This window comes from Canis lupus, chromosome 21 (assembly GCF_003254725.2).
Source record: "Canis lupus dingo isolate Sandy chromosome 21, ASM325472v2, whole genome shotgun sequence".
In the NCBI taxonomy this organism is placed as follows: domain Eukaryota; kingdom Metazoa; phylum Chordata; class Mammalia; order Carnivora; family Canidae; genus Canis; species Canis lupus.
The window spans coordinates 26,279,877-26,307,393 of NC_064263.1; the positions used below are offsets into that span (position 1 = coordinate 26,279,877).

The window sequence follows — 27,517 nt, forward strand, 5'->3', positions numbered from 1 at the left end:
ATGGGTGGGTCCTCTTTCAGCCTTTCCTCTGCTCTAAGCTGGTCATAGGCCTAGAAATAGAAATTCTAAAGGAATAAGGAACTGTAGCAGGGTTGGCCAGAAAAATTAGATCAACTTTGTAACTGAAATTCAGACAGAGGAGGGCAGATTTTTACAGCTGAGTTGGTGGATAAGCTTTGAATGAGCCCTGGAGGGTTCTCAGAGAACAATGGTGAGGGTCATTTGGAAGACGGCAACATAGTTAAATATAAAAGCTTTCTGACTGCACTACTTTCTTTGCCTATTTTTTTTCTGCGGTCAGGAGTGAAGTCCAATAGGAACTCCTTCTAAACCTGAGTGCATTTTTAGGGGAACTGAGGGGGCGAGGGCAAGCAGTGTCAGCATGTCTCTGGTAGAATTTTCTCAGCTGAACTGTGGGGCTCTAGGCTTTGAGAGGAAGACTGGGCTCCTGCAGGCTCCTGGGGCTGGCATTGCCAGTATGGTGTCCACCATCTCTTCAGGCCTCTCTGACATTCTTTGATCCTCCTTTTTCTCTCCCTCTGGCCCAGGCTGAGTTAGCAGTCATTCTCAAGTTTGTGCTGGACCATGAGGATGGGCTAAATCTAAATGAGGACATAGAGAACTTCCTGCAGAAAGGTACGTAGGGCCTACTCCTGAGGATGCTGCCCTGTCTGAGCTGGGGACTGCTAGGATCCTGAAGTATTGAGAAACACAGTGGGGGGTTTGTTTGGCTCCCAACACCAGGCACAGAGTGTGTGCTCCGGAAAAGTGTATGTCATGGAAAAGGTTGACTTCTCGGCCTTGTTGCCCTCATCCCAGTTCCTGTGGAGCTCTTCCTTGCTGCCTGGCAGTGCTGAAGCAGGACATGATAAGTGATCATGTCTGTTGGTAGGGTACCTTTTTTTTTTTCTTTAAGTGATTGCTACTTTAGGCTTAAAAGCTGGGAGTAGTGCCTTTTCCCCACATGAAGCTTATGTTCAGTAAGGATAAGAATAAGTGCTAAAACAGAAAGTACCTAATATACCAAATGTGTTGCTGGAAGTACAGGAGAAAGAGTGAGAGCTCCACAGGTCTTCTGATGAAGAGGCTGTCTAGTGAGGATAGGTTGTAAGATGTGGTTCTAGGCAGGTTCTCTGCCAGCTGCTGAATTTGATGATGCACAGGCTGAGGGAAAAGCAGGCTCCCTCTGGGGAGCCTGTGGCACCCTGGGATCATGCCCTGAGCCGAAGGCAGATGCTCAACCACTGAGCCATCCAGGTGTCCCTCTATTTGGCTCTTCAAATGGAGATGTTGGAAAAGTGAGTCTAGAATGTAGGCTAGGGCTGTGGGCCCAGGTTATGGGTTTGCAGGTCAGTGTGTAGATGGCCACTGAAGCCATGGGCACTGTGGGAAGAGCAGTGGGACCCCATCACATCCCATCAGGGATCTTAGAGGGTGTGTAGAGGAGAGGAGGGGCAGATAGGAAGACCAGAAATGGGTATTTAGGGGTAGGAGAGCCGTGTGAAGGTGGTCGTGGGAGCCAGGGGAGGCAAAGGTTTTGAGAAAGAGGTTGTGTTGGCAGTGTAAGATTTCAGAGTGGAGGAGTTCAGGAAGGAGGCCAGTGGCTCTGACCTGAGAAGTTGTTGGGCTGAGAGGAGATCCTGCTCCGAGCAGTTCTCAAGCTGCCTCTGCAGTGTCGGATCCGGGGAAAAGCATGAGCATTTGATGACCCGTGGAAACAGAAGCCCCTTGTTTGACGGAGTTTAGTGCCACTGATCTCTTGGATAATCGACATTGGGGTTCAGGTTCTGCCCAATGGCCTCCCTCTGCAGCTTACACATAAGTGTCTGGATTCACTTCCACTAAGGCAAGTTCTCAATTTCTAGAAAGATGCAAGATGTTCATCTTCTTACTAATCTTTATATGATTGGCTTGCTTTTTTCCCCCAGCTCCTGTCCCTTCTACCTGTTCCAGCACCATCTCTGAAGAGCTGTCCCCACCCAGCCACCAGGCCAAAAGGGAGGTTCGCTTCCTAGAGCTACAGAAGGTTGCCTCTTCCAGTGGGAACAAGTATGTGCTGGGCCTCCTCTCATGGGACAGGGCCTCAACATCCAGTGCTCAAATCCCTGCATTCTAGAGGCTGACACTGTTCACCAGCCTGTTACATCATCAGACAGTGCTTGGAGTATCCTGTAGATGTTCTCACCTGGCCCAGTACCAATTAGGGGAATTGGTTGGGATCTATTTTTGGCGGAAGGCCTCCCTCAAAGGCTGTTCCCTGTTTATGGAATTCCTTTCTTCCATGGAGACTCTGCTAAAGTCTCTTCTCTCAGTGCAGCTCTGCAGAGGCAAGATTTTTTTTGACAAAGAAGTTAAGGCTTGGAGGAGGGAGAAGAACAGTTTTCTCAAGGTCCTGTCATGAGGTGGGAGATAGCCCTACAAACAGAGCTGAGGTGCTTGGCCTCCCAGCCAGTGCTCACAGCCCTAGAGCCCTGCTCACCCATCCCTGCCTGGTGCTCTTCCCTCCCACCCTCCCATTTCGGGCTCTGACCATGGCATCTGGGCCATCTCTTTCTTCAGCTTCCTCTCAGGTTCTCCAGCCTCCCCCATGGGTGACATCCTGCAGACCCCACAATTCCAGATCAGACGGCTGAAGAAGCAGCTTGCGGATGAGAGAAATAACAGAGATGAATTGGAGCTGGAGCTGGCTGAGAACCGCAAGCTCCTCACCGAGAAGGGTAGGCGTCTAGTATGCTGGCAGATGTTCTGTGAATGAGCAGCATTTGGGATTTTCATCCAGGGAAGTGCTGGGCTTATGTGAGGAAGACCCCTCTGTTCCATTGTTGTCTGTTCTGCTGGCCCCGGAGCTTAGTGCTCAGCCTTGGACCAGTCTGGCTGACCTCCTGGAAGTTGGTTCTGCCCTTGCCATCATCCTCCTTTCCCTGAGATTGGATGCCTCCCCTTCCTCTTCACTTCCCCATAGTTCTGTGCTGACCCTCCCCTCCCCTCCCTTCCCCTCCCCCGGGGCAGATGCACAGATAGCTGTGATGCAGCAGCGCATTGACCGCCTGGCTCTGCTGAATGAGAAGCAGGCGGCCAGCCCACTGGAGCCCAGGGAGCTTGAGGAGCTCCGTGGCAAGAATGAGAGGTAGGACTCTCCCTGCTTTTTTCCCAGCTCCCCATCCACACTTGTGTATTGGGGGGTGCTGCTGTCTTTTCTAACTGCTCCCCTTCCCTCACAGCCTCACTGTGCGTCTCCATGAGACTCTGAAGCAGTGCCAGGACCTGAAGACAGAGAAGAGCCAGATGGATCGCAAAATTAACCAGCTTTCTGAGGAGAATGGGGACCTTTCCTTTAAGGTGAATGTTTGGGAGGCGGGGGTCTGTCCCCAGCTGGAGGCCTGTTGGGGCGAGTTGGTCTGGAGGATTCCCAAGAGAGAGGGCTGAGAAGAATGTCCTGGCACCTGTCCTGTGCTTTAGCCTTTCCAGAGACCTGCATAGTTGGGCCTTTTCCTTGTCCCATAATTGGCTCCTGCCAGGGATTGGATTGTGGCCCTGAATTTTTATTTCCGAGTTAAAGATGTGACTAAATATCATTAGTTTGAGGCTGGTTAGAAGAGTGGTCAGATGCCTGCAGCCCCTGGAGTTGGGGAAACACACAGCAGTGGTGGTGCTGGTTTCCATCTTGGGTGATGGGGACTCCCTCTTATCTGCCTCAGCTCCGGGAGTTTGCCAGCCACCTGCAGCAGCTCCAGGGTGCCCTCAATGACCTGACGGAAGAACACAGCAAGGCCAGTCGAGAGTGGGTGGAGAAACAGGCCCATCTCGAGAAGGAGCTCAGCACAGCCATGCACGACAAGGTGACCCATCTGCTTCGGGGAGTCAGGACCACAGTCTTGACCACCTGTTCAAAGCTGAATTCCATTTACCACTATTCTGTGGGGCCTTTGGGAAGTAAGCTGACTCCTCTTCAAATTTTAATAGTGTGCTGTAATGGAAAGATTGTGGGCTGAAGTCCAGTACACCTTTGAATCTTATCTTTGCTGTTTTTAAGGTGGGATCTTGGTTGAATTATTTGACCTCTTTCTGTCTAAGCATGCTTTGTTTAAAGTGGGAAAATTAATGAGTAGCTGCCTCATCGCCCACTGTAGAGCTTGACACATTGTATGGTGCAAAGTTAGCTTTCAGTAAATTCATTTTTTTTTTTTTTTTTTTAAGGTTTTACTTATAGGGGTGCCTGGGTGGCTCAGTCAGTTAAGCTTCTGACTCTGGGTTTCCACACAGGTTGTGATCTCAGGGTTGTGAAATCAAACCCTGCATTGGGCTCCTTGCTCAGCGCAGTCTGATTAAGATTCTCCCTCCTTCCTCCCTGCCCTTACCATTCATGCTCTCATTCTTAAATAAATGAATAATTTTTTAAAATAAATCTTTTATTTTTTATTAATTTTATTTATTTGTTTGTTTAAGATTTTATTTATTTACTCATGAGAGACAGAGAGAGAGAGGCAGAGACCCAGGCAGAAGGAGAAGCAGGCTTCATACAGGAAACCCGATGTGGGACTCGATCCGGGGTCTCCAGGATCATGTCCTGGGCTGAAGGCAGCGCTAAATTGCTGGGCCACCGGGGCTGCCCTTTTTTAAAGTAATCTCTACACCTAGTGTGGGGCTCAAACCTATAATCTTGAGTTCAAGAGTTGTGTGCTCCACTGACTGAGCCAGCTAGGTGCCCCCACTATTATTTCATTTTTAAAGATTTTATTTATTCAAGAGGGATGGAGCATGAGCAAGTGGAAGGGCAGAGGAACAGGGAAGAGCAGGGGCTCAATGCAGGGCTTGATCCTAGGACCCTGGAATCATGACCTGAGCTGAAGGCATGTAACCAACTGAGCCACTCCGGTGCCCCCCCCAAGCTATTATTTTTATTACTGTTTTTAAGAACCCAACTCTACCACTTACGAATTAGTCCTAGGGCAAGACATTTAACATCTGAGCTTCAGATCTTGCTCTGCAAAAGGAGGATAGTAATAGCTGCCTCTCATATCTGTCTGGTGGATTAGGAATTCAGAGAGGACCCAGCACAGTCTTGGCTCTGGCTTCGTGAACAGTGGAGGTGGGGCTGAAGGACGGGTAGGAGGTGCTATGGTTGCTGTTCCCAGGCAGGCTGGGGAGATTTATATGTAAATTTATATATAAATTTTTTTTAAGATTATTTATTTGAGAGAGAGAAGCGTGAGTGCACAAGTAGGGAGAGAAGGGCAGAGGGACAGACAGAATCTTAGACTCCCCACTAAGTGGGGAGCCTGATGCAGGGATTGATCTCACGACCCTGAGATCATGACCTAAGCTGAAATCAAGAGTTAGACACTTAACTGCTTGAGCCACCCCTTAAAAATAATGGGGATGTTTTTAAGCTGGTGAGTGTTTGGATAATCTGGGAGCCAAGACTTGTCTGAGGGAAGGGTATGTAGTAAGGGTATCTGAAGTAAACTAAGATTTACTACTTTAAAAAGTAAGGAAATCTGAAGTAAATTAAGTAGCCTGGGAGAAGAAATTAGCAAGTCATATGGTTTAATTCAGCCCTGAAACTAGGGCTAGAAAATCAGGTACCTCATGATCCCAGGTCCACGGTTTCTGGGTTTTTTCCAAGGCAATCTTGGTAACAGGGTGTTAGAGCTCCATAGGTTGTTGGTAACCTGGTGCCTGTTCCATTTCTGTTCACGTGAGGCTCTTGTTTACTCTTAGAAATGCCTTGAAGAGAAGAACGAAATCCTTCAGGGAAAACTCTCGCAGCTGGAGGAACATTTGGCCCAGCTACGGGACAACCCACCCCGGGAGAAGGGCGAAGTGTTGGGGGATGTCTTGCAGGTAGGAACACACAGGAGCAGAGGTTGAGACCTGTGTCCCAAGGTTGGTGTGGGCCTGTGTTTGGTACATTCCTTCCTTCATTCTCACGGGGTCTGTGGTGATTGAGGAGTCGTGCTGATCCTCATTTGTCTCTATCTCATCAGCTGGAAACCCTGAAGCAAGAGGCGGCCTCTCTCGCTGCAGACAACACCCGGCTTCAAGCCAGGGTGGAGGTGCTGGAGACTGAGCAGGCACAGTGGGAGAACAAGCTGCTGGCCGAGCAGGGCCGCTTTGAGGAAGAAAAGCAGCAGCTGGCTGGCCTTGTTGCTGAGCTGCAGGGCTCCCTGTCCAGCCTCGGCCAGGCAAAGGAAGAGCTGGAGCAGGCCTCTCAGGCTCAGGGGGCCCGGATGTCTGCCCAGGTAGCCACTCTGACTTCTGAACTCACCGCCCTCAATGCCACTCTCCAGCAGCAGGATCAGGAACTGGCCAGCCTGAAACAGCAGGCCAAAAAGGACCAGGCCCAGCTAGCACAGACCCTCCAGCAGCAAGAACAGGCCTCCCAGGGCCTTCGGCAACAGGTGGAGCAACTGAGCAGCGGCCTGAAGCAAAAGGAGCAGCAGTTAGAGGAAGCTGCCCAGGAGCAGGAGGTAGCCAGGCAAGACCATGCCCAGCGATTGGCCACTGCTGCCGAGGAGCGGCAGGCCGCTTTAAAGGAGAGGGATTCTGCCCTCCAGCAGCTGGAGGCTCTGGAGAAGGAGAAGACAGCCAAGCTAGAGGTCCTGCAACAGCAACTTCAGGCTGCTAATGAAGCCCGGGACAGCGCCCAGGCCTCGGTGACTCAGGCCCAACGGGAGAAGGCAGAGCTGAGCCAAAAGGTAGAGGAACTCCATGCCTGTGTTGAGGCAGCCCGCCAGGAGCAGTGTGAGACCCAGGCCCAAGTGGCCGAGCTGAAGGCCCAGCTGAGGTCTGAGCAGCAGAAAGCAACTGAGAGAGAAAGGGTGGCCCAGGAGAATGGCCAGTTCCAGGAGCAGGTCCGGGCTCTTGAGGAGTCCTTGAAGGTCACCAAGGGCAGCCTGGAAGAGGAGAAGCGCAGGGCCTCAGACGCCCTGGAAGAGCAGCAGCGTCATATCTCTAAGCTGGAGGCAGAGACCCGGTGTCTGATGGAACAACATAAGCAGGAACGGAAGGAGCTAGAAGAAGAGAGGTCTGGGCGCAAGGGGCTGGAGGCCCGGTTACGGCAGCTTGGGGAGGCCCATCAGACCGAGCGGGAAGCCCTGCAGCGGGAGCTGGCGGAGGCCATAGCCTCCCAGCGTGAGGCTGAGGGTGAGTGTGAACAGCTTGCCAAGGAGGTGGCCACGTGGCGCGAGCGGTACGAGGATAGCCAGCAAGAGGAGGCACAGTACGGTGCCCTGTTCCAGGAACAGCTGATGACCCTGAAGGAGGAATGCGAGAAGGCCCGCCAGGAACTACAGGAGGCCAAGGAGAAGGTGGCAGGGATAGAGGCCCACAGCGAGCTCCAGATCACCCGGCAGCAGAGTGAACTAGCTCAGCTGCATGCCAACCTGGCCAGAGCCCTCCAGCAGGTCCAGGAGAAGGAGGTCAGGGCCCAGAAGCTTGCCGATGACCTCTCTGCTCTGCAGGAGAAGATGGCAGCCACCAGCAAGGAGGTGGCCCGCCTGGAGGCATTGGTGCGGAAGGCAGGAGAGCGGCAGGAAACGGCCTCCCATGAGCTGCTCAAGGAGCCCCCGAGGCCCGGAGACAGAGAGCCAGAGTGGCGGGAAGAGCAGCAGGGACGCCCGTTCTGCAGCACACAGGCTGCACTGAAGGCCATGGAGCGGGAGGCCGAGCAGATGGGCAGTGAACTGGAGAGGCTCCGGGCTGCCCTGATAGAGAGCCAGGGCCAGCAGCAGGAGGAACGTGGGCAGCAGGAGAGAGAGGTGGCTCGCCTGACCCAGGAGCGGGGCCGGGCCCAAGCTGATCTTGCCCTGGAGAAGGCCGCCAAGGCAGAGCTGGAGATGAGGCTGCAGAATGCTCTCAATGAGCAGCGTGTGGAGTTTGCGACCCTGCAGGAAGCCCTGGCCCATGCCCTGATGGAAAAGGAAGGGAAGGACCAGGAGCTGGCCAAGCTTCGTGGGCAGGAGGCGGCCCAGAGAACAGAGCTGGGGGAGCTTCAGCAAACTGTGCAGCGACTGAAGGAACAGCTGGCCAAGAAAGAGGAGGAGCACCAACAGTCTCTAGGGCCGGCCAGTGGAGAAGACTCTTCTGGGTTGGGAGAGCAGTGCGAGGCTACTGGAAAGAGCGAGCGAAAAACCCCTGAGCTTGAGGCTCTCCGGGCAGAGGTGAGCAAGCTGGAGCAGCAGTGCCGGGAGCACCAGGAGAAGGCCTCTGGCCTGGAGCGCAACCTGGAGTGTGAGCGCGCCTCCCGCACGGAGCAGGCTGCTGCTCTGGAGGCTTTGCAGGGTCGCTTAGAGGAGAAGGCCCAGGAACTGGGGCGCAGTCAGGATGCCTTAGCCACAATCCAGAGGGAGCTGGCTACCCTCCGTGCCAAGGCCCAAGACCATAGCAAGGCTGAGGACGAGTGGAAGACCCAAGTGGCCCGGGGCCAGCAGGAGGCTGAGAGGAAGAACAGCCTCATCAGCAGCTTGGAGGAGGAGGTGTCCATCCTGAACCGCCAGGTCCTGGAGAAAGAGGGTGAGAGCAAGGAGTTGAAGCGGCTCGTCGTAGCGGAGTCGGAGAAGAGCCAGAAGCTGGAGGAGAGGCTGCGGCTGCTCCAGGCAGAGACTGCCAGCAACAGCGCCAGGGCCGCCGAACGCAGCTCTGCTCTGCGGGAGGAGGTCCAGACCCTCCGGGAGGAGGCAGAGAAACAGCGGGTGGCTTCGGAGAGCCTGCGGCAGGAGCTGGCCTCGCAGGCAGAACGAGCGGAAGAGCTGGGCCAGGAGTTAAAGGCATGGCAGGAGAAATTCTTCCAGAAGGAGCAGGCCCTCTCGGCCCTACAGCTGGAGCATACCAGCACGCAGGCCCTAGTGAGCGAGCTGCTGCCTGCTAAGCACCTGTGCCAGCAGCTACAGGCCGAGCAGGCAGCTGCCGAGAAACGCCATCGTGAGGAGTTGGAGCAAAGCAAGCAGGCAGCTGGGGGGCTGCGGGCAGAGCTGATGCGGGTGCAACGGGAGCTTGGGGAGCTGGTGCCCCTGCGGCAAAAGGTGGCAGAGCAAGAGCGAGCAATGCAGCAGCTGCGGGCTGAGAAGGCCAGCTATGCAGAGCAGCTGAGCATACTGAAGAAGGCTCATGGCCTGCTGGCAGAGGAGAACCGGGGGCTGGGTGAGCGGGCCAGCCTTGGCCGGCAATTTCTGGAAGTGGAGCTGGACCAAGCCAGGGAGAAGTATGGCCAAGAGCTGGCAGCTGTGCGTGCTGATGCTGAGACCCGTCTGGCTGAGATGCAGCGGGAAGCGCAGAACGCTGCCCGGGAGCTGGAGGTGATGACTGCCAAGTACGAGGGTGCCAAGGTCAAGGTCCTGGAGGAGAGGCAGCGGTTCCAGGATGAGAGGCAGAAGCTCACTGCCCAGGTACGATGCCCCCAAAGGTTGGACCTGAGGGGAGGGACGTTGTTTCCTCCTGTCTTCTGTCCCCTCACTCGCTGGGTGGCTGGTAGAAAGAACTCTCGTATGTTGCCCCCTACTGTCCTAAAGAAAATACCAGTAGCTTCCTCTTCTCCTGAAGGCTCTGTCCCTGGAGAGTGGACCTGTGAAGGCCATCAGCCCGTCCTAGAGGCACACATGGTGCTAGGCAGGTATACCTGCAGTGGAGACCCTAGGAGGCACTGGGGGCAAGAGTGAGCCAAAGTGGCATTTCTTTAAAACTACTAGCAGTCTCATTCCTTGGAGGAAAGTCTCAGCTTCAGTGAGCTCAGCCTGGCAGCAGGGCTGGTGCCCCTTGGGCCCTCATTTCACTGTCTCCATTGCTCCTCCCCCATGCACAGGTGGAACAGCTAGAGGTATTTCAGAAAGAGCAAACTAAGCAGGTAATGCCTGGGGTCCCCGCTAAATGCTGGCTGCTTAAGCGGTGACCCGTCTCCGTGCATGATCCCGGCCGTGGCTTGCCTCCGCCTGCTCCCGTTGTGAACTGTTTGCCAAGGGGGCAGGGTCGAGCCCTGGAGTCCGGGCCCGGGCTGCCCAGGAGTGCAATGTGGGCCTCATCCCACCCAGCCCAGGTCGGCTTCCCCATCCTTCTGTCCTTTCTCTCATCTGCGTGTCAGGGATGAGGGATAGGGTAGGCTTTATCTTTCCCGTGTCCAGACCAGTGACTGGCATTCCTTGGATTCCCACATCTCCCAAGTTCTATTCCGAGTGTGGGTGCCAAACTGGGAGGAACAGCAGAGGGAGCATGAGGCTCGTTTAACACAGCCCCCCTTCATTTCTGCAGAAGCCCACAAGGATGATAGGAAAGCAGCCCTCACAGGTCAGGGAGGGTCGTGAGCTCAGGACACCTGCCTGGCCCTCTGGGGCTTCAACCCTGAGCATCCAGTAGAGCTGTCTGGGAGCAGGAGAGCCAAGCTTGACCGGAGACAGGAGGTGGCATGGCCTGGCTGCTGGGCTCTCATAAGGATTTCCCTGTGGTGCCCTAGATGTTAGGGCTATTGGACTGGCATTTAGTGGGAGCACCCTTTCTCTACCACCCCTCCTACTGAGTTCCATCAGGCCTACTGAGGAATTGGGCCCTCCTCTCCTTCCATCACCTCCAGGGACCCTGAGATGATGGAGGCAGTCAAACCGAATAGCAAACAGTCAACAATGGAGCTCTTGCCTCTCGTCCTTGCTGCTCCTGCTTGAGCTCCCAGAATGCCTGGAGGAGCCAGCAGTGCTTATGGCTGTTATGCTCCTTTTCAATCCCTCTCTCCCTCTGCTCCTCTTCTCTCTGGGAGTGGGGTGGGCTTTGGATAGAAGGGCTACCCCTACTCTTGTCCAGCAGTTGGCCTCCCGGTGCTAACGCCACCAGCCACATTGCTAACACCAGCCTTAACAGCTTGTGGATATTGGGAAGAGGTCTGAGCATCTGTGGGCTTTGGCAATTGTGAGGAGGAGTGTTGGGTATTCATTATCGTCTGCTAGAGTTATAGACTTGGTCCCTGTTGCTGTCCCCAACTGGGAAGGTCGGGGCTGGGAATAGTGGCAGTAGTAGGGTGGTAGTGGGATGTCAGCTTCTCAGATTCAATTCTGCTAGATTTGGAGGCTGCAGGACTCTGGCAGGCCTCTTGTGTCTGCAGGCTGGGGACAGGCGAGTGTGGGCAGATGGTTCTGGCAGCCCTTGCGTATTGGGTCCTGCCAACCAACCTAAGCAGCAGGCTGTTCCTTAACTGGAGGCCAAAGAAAGGACCAGTTTCTTCTAGGAACACTGGGGATCTGAGGAAAGCTCATAATCTCTCTGGACATCCAGAGGAAGGCCTTTTGAGTCTTCTCCTCTTCCTCCCCTGCTCCAGGTGGAAGAACTGAGTAAGAAGTTAGCTGACCATGACCAAGCCAGCAAGGTGCAGCAACAGAAGCTGAAGGTAGGATATGGTGGAGGATGGGGCATCCTCCATCAGGCTCAGAGCGGGAATGGGGGGAGGGAAGGTGCTCTGGAAGCCCTCAAAGGGGTTGCAGAGGAGGGCCTGGCAGCCTTAGACCTGCCTGTGGCTTAGGAGCCCTTGCATGTGCTTTCTTGAGGGAAAATGAGAATGGCTCCCGTCCCTCAGACCTTCAGTGTCCACTACAGTAGCCCCTAGTTATTTGTGGTTAAATTAAGTAAAAAATTCAATTCTGGGCAGCCCCAGTGGCCCAGTAGTTTAGCGCTGCCTTCGGCCCAGGGCGTGATCCTGGAGACCCGGGATGGAGTTCCACATCTGGCTCCCTGCATGGGGCCCGCTTCTCTCTCTGCCTGTGTCTCTGCCTCTCTCTCTGTGTGTCTCTCATGAATAAATAAAGTCTTACAAAAAAAAAAAAAAAATCCGTTCCTCAATCATGCTAGTTGCATTTCCCTTGCTTAGTTAGTAGTTACATGTGACTAGAGCTACCATGTTGGACAGTCTAGTATATTTCCATAGCTATAGAAAGTTCTTTGGCTAGCACTGCTCTAGACAGCATAGCCTCGAGAAGTGTCAGCAACATTGAATATTACAGTGCAACTTTTAATTCTTTCAGCAACGTCACCCTCTGCTTTTTCGAAGTTCACGCTTCACAGCTTTTAACAAGGGCAGAGGAATCAGGCACCATGGGCCATGGGACTCACTAAAGCCCTGGTGGGACACAGAAATTGGCGGGGAGCTCAGAGCTTCATTTCCCTCAGCTCCCATCCATGCCAAAATTGTGATGAATAGATGCTTATTGGGCTGCCTGGGTGGCGCAGTCGGTTAAGCATCTGAATCTTGGTTTCAGCTCAGGTTGTGATCCCAGGCTTGTGAGAGCAAGCCCCACATTGGGCTCTGCGCTCAGTGAGGAGTCCACTCGAGATTCTCCTTCTCCCTCTGCCCCTTCCGCTCATATTATCTCTAAAATACATAAACCTTAAAAACAAAAAACTCCGATGCCTATTCTCCATTTTCCTGGGGCTCGGAGATGTAGGAGAGCTAAGGCCAGCACTCACTGGCATTGCAGAGGGACCGAGAACTGGATGTGGGCCCTGCTCCTGAGGAGTCTGTGGTCTGGACAGGAGGCCTGTCCAGGAGGCCATCATAAATGACCCCACACAGGTTTGGAGTCAGGTGGACTAAGGTTCAAATCATACTCTGCTGTGACCCTGATCAGTATGTTTAAATCTCTGAGCTCAGTTTCTTCATCCATCAAATGGAGACAAAGTTACTTCCCACAGTAGTTTTAAGGAGAGAGAGTTCACAGGTCCTGAGAGAGTTCATATGCCAAGTGCCTAGTTCTGTGCTCTCCACCCAGGTGTTCCTGAGGCTCAGTTTGCTGGGGAGTGGGGGAGTCTCCCTGGGTCATGGTGATGTTGGAGGAGAGAGAATGAGACAGTTTGGGCCTGGTAGCAAAGAAGGCAAAGATAGGGCTGTCAGAACTCAGTAGCTGGATAGCGAAAGTTCTTACAGAGTATGGACCTCGAGAGGTGTGTGGTGTGTCATTAGGTGGGAGTTGGGGGCAGAGGTAAAAGGATTTTTTGTGCCTGTCCTGAGAGAATATGTAAGAGTCTCAAAACACCCATGGGGCCCAGGAGGCTAGGGCAAGTTCATGATTTGGGTAGGGCGGCCAGATCAGCCACCCCAATCGGCATTTGTCTTGCTTTCTAGGCCCAGGGAGGTGAGAGCCAGCAAGAGGCCCAGCGCCTCCAGGCTCAGCTGAGTGAGCTGCAGGCCCAGCTGAACCAGAAGGAACAGGCAGCGGAGCACTACAAGCTACAGGTGAGCCCCCCCCCCTTCCCCTCTACCCCCCGCCCCCCTCCCCCCCCCCGCCCCCAGCCATGCTACTGCCTGCCCATTGCTTCCCCAGTCCCCGCCCCTCACCACCACCCCTCCCGCCCTGTCTGCCCATGTAGATGGAGAAAGCCAAGACCCACTATGATGCCAAGAAGCAGCAGAACCAAGAGCTGCAGGAGCAGCTCCGGGGCCTGGAGCAGCTGCAGAAGGAGAACAAGGAGCTTCGGGCTGAGGCTGAGCGGCTGGGCCGGGAGCTCCAGCAGGCCGGGCTGAAGACCAAGGAGGCTGAGCAGACCTGCCGTCACCTTAGCGCCCAGGTGCGCAGCCTAGAGGCACAGGTAAGCATCTGCTGGGACGGAGCCCTGTGCCCCCCTCTCCCAGGCTGCCGCTGACTGGGGCTTATCTTCATGCTGCTTTGCCCTCCCCTTCTCAGGTTGCTCACGCTGACCAGCAGCTTCGAGACCTGGGCAAGTTCCAGGTGGCAACTGACGCCCTAAAGAGCCGAGATCCCCAGGCTAAGCCTCAGCTGGACTTAAGTATTGACAGCCTGGATTTGAGCTGCGAGGAGGGGACTCCCCTCAGTGTCACCAGGTGAGGCGGCACCCTGCCTCCTTCCTGTCCATGGACTGCCTGCTGTTTGTCAGGCTGTGTCCTGGGTCTAATGAGGCAAAGATGTAGTCTCTTTGCCCTCTGGGAGCTTATCTGTAGAGAAGAAAAAGGAGAAATGGTCACAGGTGTTAGGCCAGATGTTTGTACAGGGTACAATGGGAGTGAAAAGAAACCCAAGCGGTCAGAAGGCTGTCACTCCTGCCTGCAGCCTGCAGAGTTGCTGAAGGCCTATGTGCCTGGGGAATAGAGGGCAGAGGCCAAGAAAGAACCTGGCTGGGATCCCCAATGAAGTTTAGACTTGATCCTAAAGGCATCAGTGAAGGACCTGGGAGGGGTCTGAAATTAAGGACTATGTGGACCAGTTGGCATCTTAGAAAGATTATTTTGACAGCCAGCGTAGAAACTGAGAAACTGTCGGTACTCTTAGGAGAACACTTTAAAAACATCAGTGCATTTATTTAGCCCTCACAGTCCTCTGTGAGGACTGATTATCTCTTTAACAGATGATACTGGGGCAGAGGGGCAGTCATTTGCCCAAGGTCCCACGGTGGCAGAGGTAGGCTTGAACCGGGCCAGGCTGGCTTGAGTCCTTGCTTATCACTGAGCTAGTGCCTCCTCTCAGGTGCCACTAAGTCTAGGTGAGGGGAGATGAGGTGGACCAGGCCAAGGACACCAGAGCAGACTGGGGTGTGGTTAGGTGACTTGTGTAGGTGGGCAGGAGGGAAGTGGTAGGTCTTTGCCCATGTTCATGGATGGCTGGAGGTGTCCAGCTGGAGGCTGCTCCCATTCACTGAAGTAGGAGATGCAGGAGGAACAGATGGGTGGACTTCGTTTGGAGATGTTCACTGCGGAGCTGAGTGTCCGGGGCAGGGTGGATGGGGATGTCTGGGACAGTGGAGTCCAGGAGTTGCCAGTGTTCAGGAGCTCAGAGAGCCACTGGAGTAGATGGGCTCACCAGGAATGGAGAATGGGGTGAAGGGAGGGCCCAGGGCAAAGACTCTTCCCTGGTGCCTCTCAAAAGTCAGAGTGAGAGTGGGGTGCTTGACCTGGTCTGCTTATAAATGTAGGAATTGGCCACTTTGGATCAAAGGAATGAACAAAATGTTTTTTCCACAGCAAGCTGCCCCGAACCCAGCCAGATGGTACCAGCATCCCCGGAGAGCCAGCCTCGCCCATCTCCCAGCGCTTGCCCCCCAAGGTAGAATCCCTGGAGTCTCTCTACTTCACCCCCATCCCTGCTCGGGGTCAGGCCCCACTGGAGAGCAGCCTGGACTCCCTGGGGGACGGCTTCCTGGACTCAGGCCGGAAGACACGCTCTGCTCGTCGGCGCACCACACAAATCATCAACATCACCATGACCAAGGTCAGGCCGCTGGGAGTGGGGCTGCAGGACAGTGCCCTTCCTTGCTCGTAAGGGCGTCTTTCCCATTGGGCCCTCACAACACCCTCCAGAGACGGGCAGGGCTGACTAGTCCATATCTTACAGATGGAAAAGCTAAGACCCCAAGCAGTACAAGGATAGGTGAGGCCTCTTTTGTAGGAAGGGGCAAGGTTAGACCTGGATGCCTCCTGGCTTGGAGGCACTGATCCTGTGCAAGCCGGAGGGAGAGGGAAGTCGTAGCCTCACCCCGGGCCTCCACTCCTCCGAGGTAGCTGCCGTGCACTGTGGCCCCCGCAGAGGGCTGCTCGCCAGGCTGCGGGCTCTGACTGGCCCTTGTCTCCGTATCCTGAGGAGGTTGGGGGGTACGGCAGAGGTCCCCTCTTGTGTGTGGGTTGCCCTTGCTACCAGGAAGCTGGAGAACTACACAATGGGCAGGGCGCTGGCAGGCTTGGGTTGAAGGACGGCAGAAGCTGTGGGAGGAGCCTGATGGCCCCGAGAGACAAGCAGGGGACAAGCAAGCATTGCAGCCCCAGCTCAGCCCTTGCTAGCTGTGGCCTGGAGGTTGATCACTTATTTCCTTGCACTTGGATTCTAAAATGATCTGCTACATACTCTGCCTTCTGCTACTACTATGCACTGTCAGTAGGCAAGAGAAAATGAGGTCACCTCAGCACCTAGTGTAGGAATCTTAGTCCCCAAGCCGAGTTCTTACACATGTGCAGCTAAGGATCCGGGGGGGGGGGGGGCAGGGCACGGGACGGGACATGACACACAGTGTGGTGCTGGGATGTGAGGCGCTCGGGGGAGGGGAACAGGCAGCCTCGGCATGGGTTCATGGGTTGTCAGGACTCCGCCCCACCACTTTCATTCTCTCTTCCAGAAGCTAGACGTGGAAGAGCCGGATAGTGCCAATTCCTCCTTCTACAGCACACAGTCGGCCCCTGCCTCCCAGGCCGGCCCACGCGCCACCTCTTCTACCCAGTCTCTAGCTCGCCTAGGCTCCCCTGATGACGGCAACTCGGCTCTGCTCAGCCTTCCTGGCTACCGGCCCACCACTCGCAGCTCTGCTCGCCGCTCCCAGGCTGGGGTGTCCAGTGGGGCCCCTCCAGGTGAGGGGACCAGAGGGGTTTTACACACACAAAGATGAAGATGAGACGGGGAGGAGATCCTGGCACAGGAAAGAGACAAGCTTTCAAAACCCCGAGGCTGGTTGCCTTCCGGCTCCTCACCTGCCCCTCTTCCTTGCCGTCTCAGGGCCTTGCCTGTTGGTCCAGGGGCTCCGCTGGGCAGAGGGCGGGTGTTCATCTCAGCCAGGGTGAATGGGAACTGCTCACAGGGGGTGGGATTGCCAGTGTGACAGCGACACTCAGCTCCTGTTACCCCATCTCGTGGTAAGGGGTGCCAGAAGAGCCTTGCTGGGCCAGTGTTCTTAGATTCTTGTTGAAGGCTTTTGCCCTCAGGACCCCTAGATCTCAATTCCTTGTCCTTAATTAGTGCCTCTAAGATGTCACAGCCTCTGCAGATGAGCTCTTTGAACCTCCCCAGGGGGAGAGCAGTGAGCCAGCCCTGGTGGTAAAAATGGCCCGTGAGCCCCACTCCTGGATCTGCAGCACTGAGCAGAGCAGGACTCTGGGGCCCTAGGCTTGAAGTAGGTCCACACACAGGGACAGGAGTGGCGGATGCAACGGTTGGCACGGCACCAGGACCAGGGAATGACCCGCTGCCACTCTCCTAACTCTTCCTGGCCTTCCAGCCCCCCTGCTTCCATCTCCCTGCTCTCTCTCCACAGGAAGGAACAGCTTCTACATGGGCACTTGCCAGGATGAACCAGAGCAGCTGGATGACTGGAACCGCATCGCGGAGTTGCAGCAGCGCAACCGGGTGTGCCCCCCACACTTGAAGACCTGCTACCCCCTGGAGTCCAGGGTGAGCTCGGGCCCCATGCTGGCTCCCCTCCTCCTCCTCCCTTGGCACACCACCCCAATACTACCCACTGGCCCTAGTGCCCTGGGTCTCTGGCCTGCTGCAGAGGGTGACGGTGTGCTTCCAGTGGGTAGCTGGCACAGAGGGGCTCGGGGTGAAGTCCCCGTGGGCAGGCCTGAGTGTGTGGAGGAGGTCTGTTCCGGTCTCCTCCTGTGGCCATCGTGTAGGGCAGGAGAGAAGACAACAGGAAGGGAGGCCTGCGGCCCACGGGAAGGCTTGAGCTGCTGAGCTACTGTACGTGCCAGGCCCATGAGTTGTTCTGGGGCAGTTGTGCCCCACTGACCACTCCTTCCACCCCACACAGCCTTCCCTGAGCCTGGCTACCATCACAGATGAGGAGATGAAAACTGGCGACCCCCGGGAGACCCTGCGCCGAGCCAGCATGCAGCCGGCCCAGATAGCCGAGGGCACGGGCATCACCACCCGGCAGCAGCGCAAACGGGTCTCCTCAGAGCCCCACCAGGGCCCTGGTACCCCCGAGGTAGGTGGCCCTGGCTCCTTCTTTATTCCGTGTATAGCTTGCCCAGGCCAAGCCCCGCTACCCAAGTTTGAAAAGTGGATTAATAGAGAGTCTTCACTCTCCAGGGGCTCAATGCAGGGACGGTTGGGAAGGGAGGCGGTGTTGACTTACAGGCCCCCTTGGCTCTGAGAGACACGCCTGGCTCTGGATATGAACCTCTCTTCCCCATAGTCTAAGAAGGCCACCAGCTGTTTCCCACGCCCCATGACTCCCCGGGACCGACACGAAGGGCGCAAACAGAGCACTACTGAGGCCCAGAAGAAAGCCGCTCCGGTTGTTAAGCAGGTCAATGTGGGGGTGGGGGGGTGGATATGACACAGACGCCTGGGTGGCTCAGCCATTGAGTGCCTGCCTTCTGCCCTGGGATCAAGTCCCACATCAGGTTCCTTGCATGGAGCCTGCTTCTCCCTCTCCTTAGGTCTAGGTCTCTCTCATGAATTAAAAAAAAAAAAAAAAATAGGTCAGTGCGGGAGGCTGGAGGGAGCCCCTGGAGGGACCTTGGTGGCAGGGCATGAACGCAGCCCAGTCTGACAGCCCCTCCCTCCCCAACAGGCTGACCGCCGCCAGTCAATGGCTTTCAGCATCCTCAATACACCCAAGAAGCTCGGAAACAGCCTGCTGCGGAGGGGAGCCTCAAAGAAAGCCCTGTCCAAGGCCTCCCCCAACACCCGTGGCGGGACCCGCCGCTCTCCACGCATCGCCACTACTGCAGCCAGCGCTGCCACGGCGGCTGCCATCGCTGCTGCCACTGCCACCCCTCGGGCCAAGGGCAAGGTGGAGGCACTGATGGGGAAGGGAAGTGGGTAGAAGTATGGCACACCCCCAGGCCACCCCTCGGGAGGTTTCCAAGGCAGGGCCCAGCTAGGCTGCTGGAGGTGGGCTAAATGTGGGCACTTCCTGTCTTGGTTACCTGCTCGTGGAAGAGAGGAGACCCAAGGCTGTTTAGGCACAGCCGGGATCCAATAATCTGCAAGTAGATGTGTCCAGGTCACCCCATGGAAGGGAAGGTAGTCAGGGGGCTTCAGGAGCTAAAAGAGGCCTCCTGCAGCCATCCGGTACAGGCTGGTATCACGAGTTGTCAGCCAAGTGATTGTGTTTCTCTCTTTTAGGCAAAGCACTAAAGGGCCAGGACCAGTGAGAGGCCCCACCTGTGTCCTCAATGCCGACCTCGCCTGGTCCTTTTCCTTCTGCTGTCCCTTTCAGTGCCTTCTCTCAGCTCCCAGGCCAAAAGTGGCCAAACCCGTAGAGACAGTGATGTCTGCCCACACCCCGGCCTGGTACCTCGATCTTCATTGGAGCCTTCACTAGGTGAACAGATGTGTCCTCAGAGTTGGCCCCAGAGGCCTGGAGAGTCTAGGTCTTCTCCCTACCTTGCCTCATGTTTTCATAAAGCAAAGTCGCTTGTCCATCACAACCAGACTTGAGGCCGGCTTTGAGCGGCTGGGCCTGAGGGCTGAGTCAGTCCTCCTCAGCCTCTGGATTCACAAGGGACCATTGGAGGAGCAGGCCCCAGTCCCTGCTGCTCCTGGTTCCCGAATCTAGCAGGGCCCTTTGCTTTTTGAAGTCCAGGACTTGGCATTGACCTAGTGGGTGCACCCAGAGGTTCTCCCATCCACCAAAAGGCTCAGATGCCCAGAGATGCTCTTTTCCAGAACAGATGGGTCCCATGCCTGTGTGTGGCAGCAGGGGCAGCAGGGTGGGGTCGGGGGGCCGCCTCAGCTGCCGCTTATTTCCCACCTTCCCCAGACTTCTACTGGGGTGGGATTTGGAGTGATGGGAAGGTTTTTAAGGGCCAGGGATGGATCTTTTCTAAATGTTATTACTTGTAAATAAAGTCTATTTTTCTCCCTTAAGTGCGGTCTGGGTCTGTGGGGGAAGGGGAAATGTAGGCTCTTTAGAGCACAAGTTTTCCAGACTACCTACCTTCTCTCCAATCCTTTCTCCTGGTCTTTCTGGGGCACCAGGATCTTTCCACACTTTCTCCTCTTTTGAAGGCTGGTATCCCCTGGTTTTGGCCTTTAGCTTCTGAATAACAGTCCCTCTTCCCACACTCCCTCCTAGAAGGAGCCAAGTTCTGTAAGTGGAATGATGGCTTAAATGACAGAGCAGATGCCTTCATTGACAAACCATTTATGCATGTCCCTGTGGGCCCTGCTGGGTGTGACAGAGACACAGCTGGGGACCAGACACAGCGTTCACCCCTGTCTCTTAGTGGGGACAGTGCATTAGAAGGAAAAAGGAAGAATACAACATGAAGGCAATGCCGGAGGAGGCCTGAGTTGTGAGAGCATGGAGACCTCAGTGAAGATGTGACGACTCAATTAGGCTTCAGAATTTCTCCGTCGTGATGAGGCGGGAGAGGGGGCTGCTGGAGGGTGGGGCTTCTTGGGTAGAAGGCGCCACAGTCTCCAGCCCAGCCTGGGGAAGAGAAGGCAGACAAGGGTCAGCGCCAAGGGTGGCTGACCTCTCGTCACCTTCCTCCAAGCCATGCCTCCCCTGCCCGAGTCCTGAACTCCACGGTGGACATTAGCTGGAGGCCACTCTGGGCAGAGCCCACCCTTTCCTCCCCATACTGCTCCTGCTGTCCGTGGAAACCTTCCCTCAGTTTTCTCACCCAGAGCTGGGCCAGGACAACATGCTGCTGGGTAGTGTGCGAGGGATCAGCAAAGACACAAGAGAAGTCGGTGTTGCGCAGGGTGGGGCTCAGCTCCTCTAGCACCAGAGTCCTCCGCAGCTGGGTGTGTTCACCCCTGGACTCCCTGCTAAAGAGGAGTGAAGGCCATGAGAGGATGGCAGAAGAAGCCCCTCTCCCCACCCCCCTCCAACCATGTTGGCTGACCTCCCCACCGCACTCCTCACCTGGTGCTGCCCTCCCTCAGCCGACCTGGGAGGTGCTCGATGAAGGAGCCATTGCCCATCCAGAAGAGGATGTTGAAGGGAGAGCGGCTGCAGGCAGTACAGGACAAGGTCAGCATTCCATCTAAAGACACGTGTGGCTGTTAGCTCCCCTCTGCCGTGCTGCCCTGCCCCCAAGTCCCCCAGTCCCCACAATTCAGGAACCCAGAGTGCTGTTGTACGCACCACCCAGGTGGGGAAGTCCGTTAACTGGGAAGTGTACTTGTTTACAAGGGAGGCCCAAGGCTGAACAAAAGGGATCTGGGGATGGGTCCTTGGTTCAGGTGAGGACTCCTGAGCCTGTTTCTTCAGGATGGCCTTTTCTAGTGCTCACCATTGGTGACTAAGAGCCCTGGCCAAGGAGGCGGCAGCAGGAGGCCACTGCTCTTCTGAGGTGGCCAGCGAGTGAGGGGGCTGGAGACTGGAGTCGGGGTGGGCAGGCGGGCCTTGCAACGTATTGCAGTCAAGGCCCTGGGGCCCTCTGACCATCCTTGTGTCTGAACTCTTTCCATCCCACCGGATAGGGAGCATCTCAGGAGCTGGGCCCTGTACCCACACTCACTCGGAGGGAACATGCCGAGTGCTCTAGCAGGCTGGCCTGGCTGGTGGGGCTACATGGCAGTAGGTGGGGTAGGGTGGGAAGCTCGGGAATCAACCCCACCCTTGGACTCTCTGTGCCCCAAACCCACCCCTGCCCACTATGTCCTTTGGGGCTTCCATCAGAATTGCTCCTTACTCAGCGGGACTTCCACTTCTGGCCCGGTCACCTCCAGTGCTGGGCACTGCTTAGCTGTCAGGAGCCAGGAGAGGCAGGAGTCCTTTGTGATCCCAGCTGAGGCAGCAGCAGTGGCCTGAGGTACAGGTGTGGCTCCAGCCAGGTGACAGAACATGTGCACACACAAAAGCAGGACCCGCAAAGGGCTGGGATCTGAGAGCAGGACACAAAGGCCAGGGCTGTCTGCTAGGAATGCTCAACATCCTGGCCTGGACACACTCTGGCGCAGAGATACCTGGGCTCTGCACAGGGGGTCAGAGGAGCAGAAGGGTTCCTCAGGCCCCGCATGTTGGAATGGAGCGCAGGGAGACTTAGGGACTGGAGCCAGAACCACAGCATCTGGACACAGGCTGAAAGCCGTAACAGCAGAATGGAGTTCCCTCGGGGGGGAAGGCTCAGGGCCGCCTGCACGGCTCCCTTCTGTTCTCAAATCCCACCCCTCACCCCCGACCCCCCGCCCATGCCAGCCCCAGGTCCCACCTGGTGTCCAGTTCTGTCTCATGGTCTTGACGGATGTGTCAAGAGCTGGCGTGCCTGGCTCTATTTATCTGTGACCACTTCCTCCTCTCTCGAGCTGGGGGCGGAAGAGAATGTAAATCAACCATTTATCTCACATCTCTGGCTTGCCTGGATCCCAGCCATTTGTATGGGCCTGTCCTTCCTGTATATTCCACAGCTCTTCCTGGGTCTGACCTCTGAATGGGCTGCCAGGCACTGCTACTTTGCTCCAGGCATCCAGCAAAGGCTGGGGCTTTCCGCACTTAGCAACAAAGCTAAAGACCATCTAGTGACAGTCTTTCCCCATCCTACTAGCTCTTAGTACCATTAACATGCTGATTATGAGTCCACCCTAACTAACCCCTTCATTACAGGGATGAAGAAAGGGACCCAGAGAGGGGCCAGGGACACTACTACAAAGAGAGGCAAAGCCCTCTTTGCTGGAGCTGGTTCTGGGAAGGGCAGGATTAGTGAAGTCCTGCTGGGAAAGCACTGCCCGCCCCCCCTATTTCACTTTCGCTTTTTTTTAACTGGGAAATCTAAAGCAGGCTCTGAGTAACAAGTTACACAAGCAAGATGCCAGCCTGTACACTGCACTTCTGGAACCAAAATTCATGGTGGCCTGGAATCTTCCTGCCCCCTTGGCTTTACCCTCCCAGGGATACAGATGGTATGAACTCATGAAGAGTCTCTCACAGGTGGATTCTTCTGTCCCAGCCAAGGGTCAGAACTTTGGCGTCCACCTTTGCTCTTCAGAACCAGCCCTTGCTTCTACATGAGCAGGCCTCATGTTCTTTCACATTCACACCGATATTCAAGGGGTCAACTCTCCTAGTTACTGGAGACCCCAAGTTGGATCACTTTGACCATTTCAGGGTCACATCAGTCTATCATCCTGGCCTTTCTCTGGCTTGCTACTCCCTCCAAGCCCCACCCACCCATCACCCCTGCACAGCCTTCTCGCTTATCTCATCCCAGCCCCTTGGCCAGAGCTATAGGTCTAGGTTCACTAGGAAGTCTAGACCTCTCCCTACCTGGCTCTCGAGAAGCCCTGAGGAGCCCTCTTTTTCAGAATCCCCGTTCTTGAAGCTCCACTCAGTCCGGCTGTGTTCGGCCCCGCGTAAGCCATGCCTCAGGAACTATGCTGACAGCACCCTCCGGCCTTGTGTGCAGAAACGTCTCAGAACCAGGCTGAGGACTTGAACACCAGCTGGAGCACTGGCCCTAAAAGAGGAGAGGGCACTTCCCAGGGAGGAGAGGGAGCAAGCAGCCTAGCACTGGCCCCGACAACAACAGAGCTATACAAATGCACCAGTCTGGTAGATGATGGGACAAATGGAGCTGGGGCTGCGGCAGGGCCAGCACTAGGGGAAGGCAGTAAGGCACCTGGGATGCAAAGCCGGAGGAGGCATGCACTCACTATCAGGGTCGTACCAGTGTCTATGGAGGCAGAAAGACCAGCACTGGTGACCCAGTCCACACACCGATCAAACATGAAGAACAAGACCAAGTGTCCGAGGTCTGTGGTCTCTGGAATCAGAGGGATGGAATTGCTGGGGACAAAGCCAGGGAGCCAGGGAGGAGATGGGGAGCCATCTCCCATCTCCTCCAGGGAGCCAGGAAGATGGAACTAGGTTTGGAGGATGAGTCATGAAGCTCCCCCATGGGAGTGCCAGTATCTGCAGCTCTTGGGTCAGGAGGTAAGGCTGCTTGGGGCTTCTGAGACACAGTCTTTTGGGAAATGGGATTAGGAGATGGGAGGGAGAGGAGACAGGACTCTACCTCAGAGTGGAACCAAGATAAGAGTTGGGCTGCTGGGAGGTCATGGGACTCAGGCTTGATGAAGTATGAAAAGAGAGCCTTGGACAGCTGGGTCTCGGCTTTTCATGTGAGTCTGATGCGTAGGGATTGGGGGACAAGAGTGAAAGGATGATCCTGGACCCTACAACTGGTCCTCATTCCATTCTCTGAGCATGGGCCCACTGGTATAAGCAGTGGGGGACCATGAGAAGCCATAGCTGGATATGAGAAGCCGAAGTTGAGAGTGGCCCATGAGAAGGGGTGCCATAGAAGGGCACTGACCTCAGGCGGTGAGGAGAGAGTCACCCAGTGATGCTCCAGTGCCCTTCTGCCACGGGACAGAAGCCTGGCATCCCACCATTCCCATGGGTAAGGGGCAGGGCCAACCACCCCTTGGATTCAGCTTTCAAATGGGAACAGTAAAAGGTAGCAAAGGCAAGGCATTCCCAGGGACCCCAGGGAAGAATAAAGCAAAATGGATGTCCAGCTTTCCAACCCAGCTCACAGAGCTTTATTCAGAATGGAGTGACAAGATCCTGCTTGGCTCTTGCTACACTTGAAGGGGCAGGGTCAGCTGGGTCATATTCCCCAGGAACCCAGTGCTGAAGGTCCATGTTTGTCCTCCCACTTCCTTCAAAACCCAGAGGGCCAGAGCTGGGGCCTACCTGGAACCTCTTTTTAAAACTCACACTTCCTGGGGCCTTGCCCTGTTTTCTTTCCACCCACCACCACCCCTGTTGCCAGGTCTGGGCAGGACCCAGGAACATGGATGCTGACTGAGGGATATTCCCTGGGCTGGGAATTCCCTGGCAGCTTCAAGGAACATTGACGACAAGGAGGAGTCATATCTGTCATAGTCCCACTGTCACAAACGGATGAACACACATGCACTCTCACTCAGGCTTTAAGGGAAGGAAGTGATGCGGGAGAGCGTCCTTTGGCACTTGTCACTGCTTCCGGGCTGGACGGTCTGCTTGCACAAGAGGCCTCCAATCACTGCCACCAACGGTAGTCCCCAGGGCTCAACTACACATAGACTCTGCTCTTGGCTAGGGGCAGGTTACCCAAGCTGCTGCTGTTTCGGTTGCCCCCAAATTCTCATTGAAACATGAGGTCCCAGGGCTTCCCTCCCTGGAAAAGTCAGGACAAGGTTCCACTGGCCTCAATCGGTCTACAGGTCGTGGACAAGGAAGACAGAGTAAGATACAACACTGGTCCTGGGGCCCAGATGGGGAGGAGGGACAACACTTCACCCTGCCCTCACTGTGCATCTGCGGCGTCAGGCCGGGTCCGGGAGCTCTTCCACACTGAGTGAACCAGGGTGGAGCTCAACAGGCGGAAGAAAGGGCGGGGGGGGGGGGGGGGGGGTTGCAGGAAGGGCTGAGGCTTTCAGCCAGAGATGAGAAGGCTCCTTTAAACCAAAAATGTCGTGGCTCTGTTCCAGCCCTGCTCAGGCAAGGAGGGTGAGGCATGGAAGAGTTGGGCAATTCCTATGCTCCACAATAAAAAAGGTTTTTAAATATATTCATCAAAATAGTTTTCTTTTAAAAAGCTCCCACTGCTGACAGCCCCACTGGCTGGCTCTCCATCAACTCCCTCCCCAGCCCGGGCACAGCCGGAAGGTTCCTGAGTGGCCCAAGTGCCCCTTTTGAGTCTTTCCCACCCAGGAGGTCTTGGAAGGCAGGCAGGAGAGTGCCCTGAGGTCCATAGTGGGTGGATGCTCTTCTTCCTGACTATTCCAGGCCCAGGATGTAGTTGATGCCTTGTACCAGGCCAATGATGACAGGCTGCCAGGCTACCAAGTATCGAAGCCAATCCAGCAGTTGCCCGTACATGACGTGAGGCCTCTCCCAGCTGTCAGTGCGTTAAAGAGGCTATGTGTCAGAGCTGCTAAGGCCGGGCTAGGGGACAGGTGAGAGGGTCTGCCCACAGTTGTCGACACTCCACAGAAATCAGCCTGCCTACAGGGAGAGCAAGCCCTCACCAGCCTCTCCATGTTAGCAGGAAGGACTGAACCTAGAGAATCGGGGGGAGGTGAGGAGAGGGGGCCAGCGCAGAAGACAGGACAGACACAGGAGGAGTTTGGAGAGGCGAGACTAAGCTAAGACTGACATGTGGAGAGGGCCTCCCACATAATACCTTCTCAAAGATGGGCCCGTTGGCATGAATACACAGTCTGAGACTGCTATAAATGCATCTCTGCCAATGGCTGCAGGGAGGTGGACAGTGGGATAAGGTAACCCCAGAAGTTCTTGTAATATCCCAAATGGAAGGTTTTCTAGGTCAAGGAAGGGGTTCAGTCCAGGGACTGAGGCAGAAGGGAACAGTGAAGAGGCTAGTCACAGGGGGTAACCCTTGGCAGAGGTTCTAAGGAATCCCCACACACCACTAAACATCAGGCCCTACTGAGGAGAAGGGGCCCCAGAGAGGAGTTCTCTTCTTTTAATTTAAATGCTAGGCAAGACATTTAGGGAGGGAGCCCGGGAATCCAGCTCTGGGGAAAACACAGATTAAACCTCATGACACTGGGGGAACCCCTCCAAAAGCCTCAGAAAGTGCAGCCTGGCCCAGTCTCTGGGAGCTGCAGGGAAGCCCCAAGCCTCAGCTTCACCATGGAGTTATTACTTAACTGTTCCTAAATTAGACCCTAGAAGAACCAAGCAAGGAATCTTAAGGGGAGAGGCCAGAGCCTCCTGTTCAGGGGCTGTGGGAATGTGCTGAGAATGCAGTGCCCCTGCCCAGCCCAGCTAATGTCCAGGGGACAGGGAACCCTGGCACACAGGGCAGCTGGGACAAGGAGGGCAAAGATTGCCCCCTGGATCCCAAGGGAAGTGAAGGGGGAATCGGAGTAGTGGCTGAGCAATTTCTACAAGACCAGTGGTGAGGAGGAAGAGGAGGGTGCAGGAAGGCCAACTATGGAGGGCCAGCAGGGTACGGAGTAGTAGCCTGGAGGAGCAGTGGGGTCGTGTTGCAAGTGGATGGGGACAGGGAGTCCCTCAGGCCTCCTTGAACCCTGCAGGCCCTGCACAGGCACAGAGCCAGTCTCTAGCCCCACATCATAGGTAAGGCATCGACTCATTAGCTATGTGACCCTAAACAGGTTTTTCAACCTCTAAATCATTTCATTTGTAAAATGAGGATAATATCACCAAGGTCATCAAATGAGATAATATGGGCAAGGTGCTTAAACACAGTGTAAGGCATACAGTAAGAAACAGTAAATGAGTTTCTATTGCTATTGATTTACCCTTGAGAGATCTAGAACTACGATGAGAATCTGAGCTGTGAGTCCTGCCCCATGTTCCACCCCCAACTTCCCTAGTCCACAGGCCAAATGGAATGGTATGTTACCCGTTACGTACCAGACTGGGGGAAGGAGGAAGGGCCCTGGGAGGACTCAAATGCAGAATGGCACTGGCCAGGACTTTTTCCCATTGCCCAATCTCAACAAGAATACAAACAAAGGATACGGGTTGCTGAACATCCTTTTGAGGTCTACCTTCTCTTTGCAGTAGGGACACGTCTGCTTCTTTCCCACAATGCACCAGCCGCGGATGCAGAACTCGTGGAATCTGAGCACCACTGGTCAAGGAAATGGTGGGCAGACAGGATGGCACTTGAGCTCCGTGCCCGTCGTCAAGGTGCCCAGGCACCAGCTCTGGAGAAAGGTTCAAATTCTAGCTTCACCTCTTATTAGCTGTATAATCTTGGGCACATACCTTCTCTCTCTGACCCTACTTCCTCACATGTGAAGTGAGGATAATGATCTCCACTTTACAGGGTTTTTACGGGGCAAAATGGAGACAATACACAGCACAGAACGGGAGCTGAGCGAGC

General features: G+C 55.3%; 3 protein-coding genes across 12 annotated transcripts in view; 1 reads left to right on the forward strand and 2 right to left on the reverse strand.

Moving 5' to 3' along the window:
- Window positions 1-19,565, forward strand: part of NUMA1 (nuclear mitotic apparatus protein 1) — a 75,577-nt gene extending 56,012 nt beyond the window's left edge. For 6 of the 7 annotated variants that reach the window (XM_035703972.2, XM_035703973.2, XM_035703974.2 and 3 more), the window contains exons 7-26: window positions 549-636; window positions 1,929-2,049; window positions 2,560-2,717; window positions 3,010-3,127; window positions 3,222-3,339; window positions 3,699-3,839; window positions 5,722-5,844; window positions 5,988-9,386; window positions 9,800-9,841; window positions 11,297-11,365; window positions 13,094-13,204; window positions 13,339-13,557; window positions 13,653-13,810; window positions 14,945-15,191; window positions 16,090-16,318; window positions 16,999-17,135; window positions 17,497-17,673; window positions 17,884-17,997; window positions 18,265-18,486; window positions 18,822-19,565. In XM_035703972.2, coding sequence (XP_035559865.2) covers window positions 549-636; window positions 1,929-2,049; window positions 2,560-2,717; window positions 3,010-3,127; window positions 3,222-3,339; window positions 3,699-3,839; window positions 5,722-5,844; window positions 5,988-9,386; window positions 9,800-9,841; window positions 11,297-11,365; window positions 13,094-13,204; window positions 13,339-13,557; window positions 13,653-13,810; window positions 14,945-15,191; window positions 16,090-16,318; window positions 16,999-17,135; window positions 17,497-17,673; window positions 17,884-17,997; window positions 18,265-18,486; window positions 18,822-18,833 — 6,003 coding nt within the window. In that variant the 3' untranslated portion in view covers window positions 18,834-19,565. The remainder of the gene's footprint in view (window positions 1-548; window positions 637-1,928; window positions 2,050-2,559; window positions 2,718-3,009; window positions 3,128-3,221; window positions 3,340-3,698; window positions 3,840-5,721; window positions 5,845-5,987; window positions 9,387-9,799; window positions 9,842-11,296; window positions 11,366-13,093; window positions 13,205-13,338; window positions 13,558-13,652; window positions 13,811-14,944; window positions 15,192-16,089; window positions 16,319-16,998; window positions 17,136-17,496; window positions 17,674-17,883; window positions 17,998-18,264; window positions 18,487-18,821) is intronic. The other variant, XM_035703978.2, reaches the window with a different exon arrangement.
- A 261-nt stretch (window positions 19,566-19,826) lies between these two features.
- Window positions 19,827-24,034, reverse strand: LOC112667475 (interleukin 18 binding protein). 4 transcript variants are annotated; one of them, XM_025459186.3, is made up of 6 exons: window positions 22,915-24,034; window positions 21,863-21,956; window positions 21,344-21,535; window positions 20,572-20,692; window positions 20,327-20,471; window positions 19,827-20,130 (listed from the first exon to the last, which is right to left on the reverse strand). In XM_025459186.3, the coding sequence occupies exons 2-6, from the start codon at window positions 21,882-21,884 to the stop codon at window positions 20,041-20,043; spliced, it is 570 nt and encodes a 189-aa protein (XP_025314971.1). In that variant the 5' UTR covers window positions 21,885-21,956; window positions 22,915-24,034; the 3' UTR covers window positions 19,827-20,040. The 4 variants fall into 4 exon arrangements, with proteins under 4 accessions (XP_025314971.1, XP_035559893.1, XP_048954901.1 ...); XM_035704000.2 differs by having other exon boundaries at window positions 20,327-20,474; window positions 22,915-24,024; XM_049098944.1 differs by lacking the exon at window positions 22,915-24,034 and adding an exon at window positions 22,076-22,094 and having other exon boundaries at window positions 20,327-20,474.
- Window positions 24,035-24,168: 134 nt separating this feature from the next.
- Window positions 24,169-27,517, reverse strand: part of RNF121 (ring finger protein 121) — an 82,612-nt gene continuing 79,263 nt past the window's right edge. Inside the window, exons 8-9 of the mRNA XM_025459176.3 lie at window positions 27,151-27,252; window positions 24,169-25,534 (exon numbers count right to left, since the gene is read on the reverse strand). Of these exons, the coding sequence (XP_025314961.1) occupies window positions 25,414-25,534; window positions 27,151-27,252 (223 nt within the window). The 3' untranslated portion in view covers window positions 24,169-25,413. The remainder of the gene's footprint in view (window positions 25,535-27,150; window positions 27,253-27,517) is intronic.

What these genes read in the sequence shown, in the direction of transcription:
- LOC112667475 (XM_035704000.2), bottom strand. Translation starts at nt 21,884, where the DNA reads ATGAGACAGAACTGGACACCAG. An exon ending in AGAAGTGGAAGTCCCGCTGA is followed by an intron (nt 20,693 to 21,343) that starts GTAAGGAGCAAT and finishes ACGTGTCTTTAG; the next exon opens with ATGGAATGCTGACCTTGTCC. An exon ending in TTGTCCTGGCCCAGCTCTGG is followed by an intron (nt 20,131 to 20,326) that starts GTGAGAAAACTG and finishes TCTCTTCCCCAG; the next exon opens with GCTGGGCTGGAGACTGTGGC.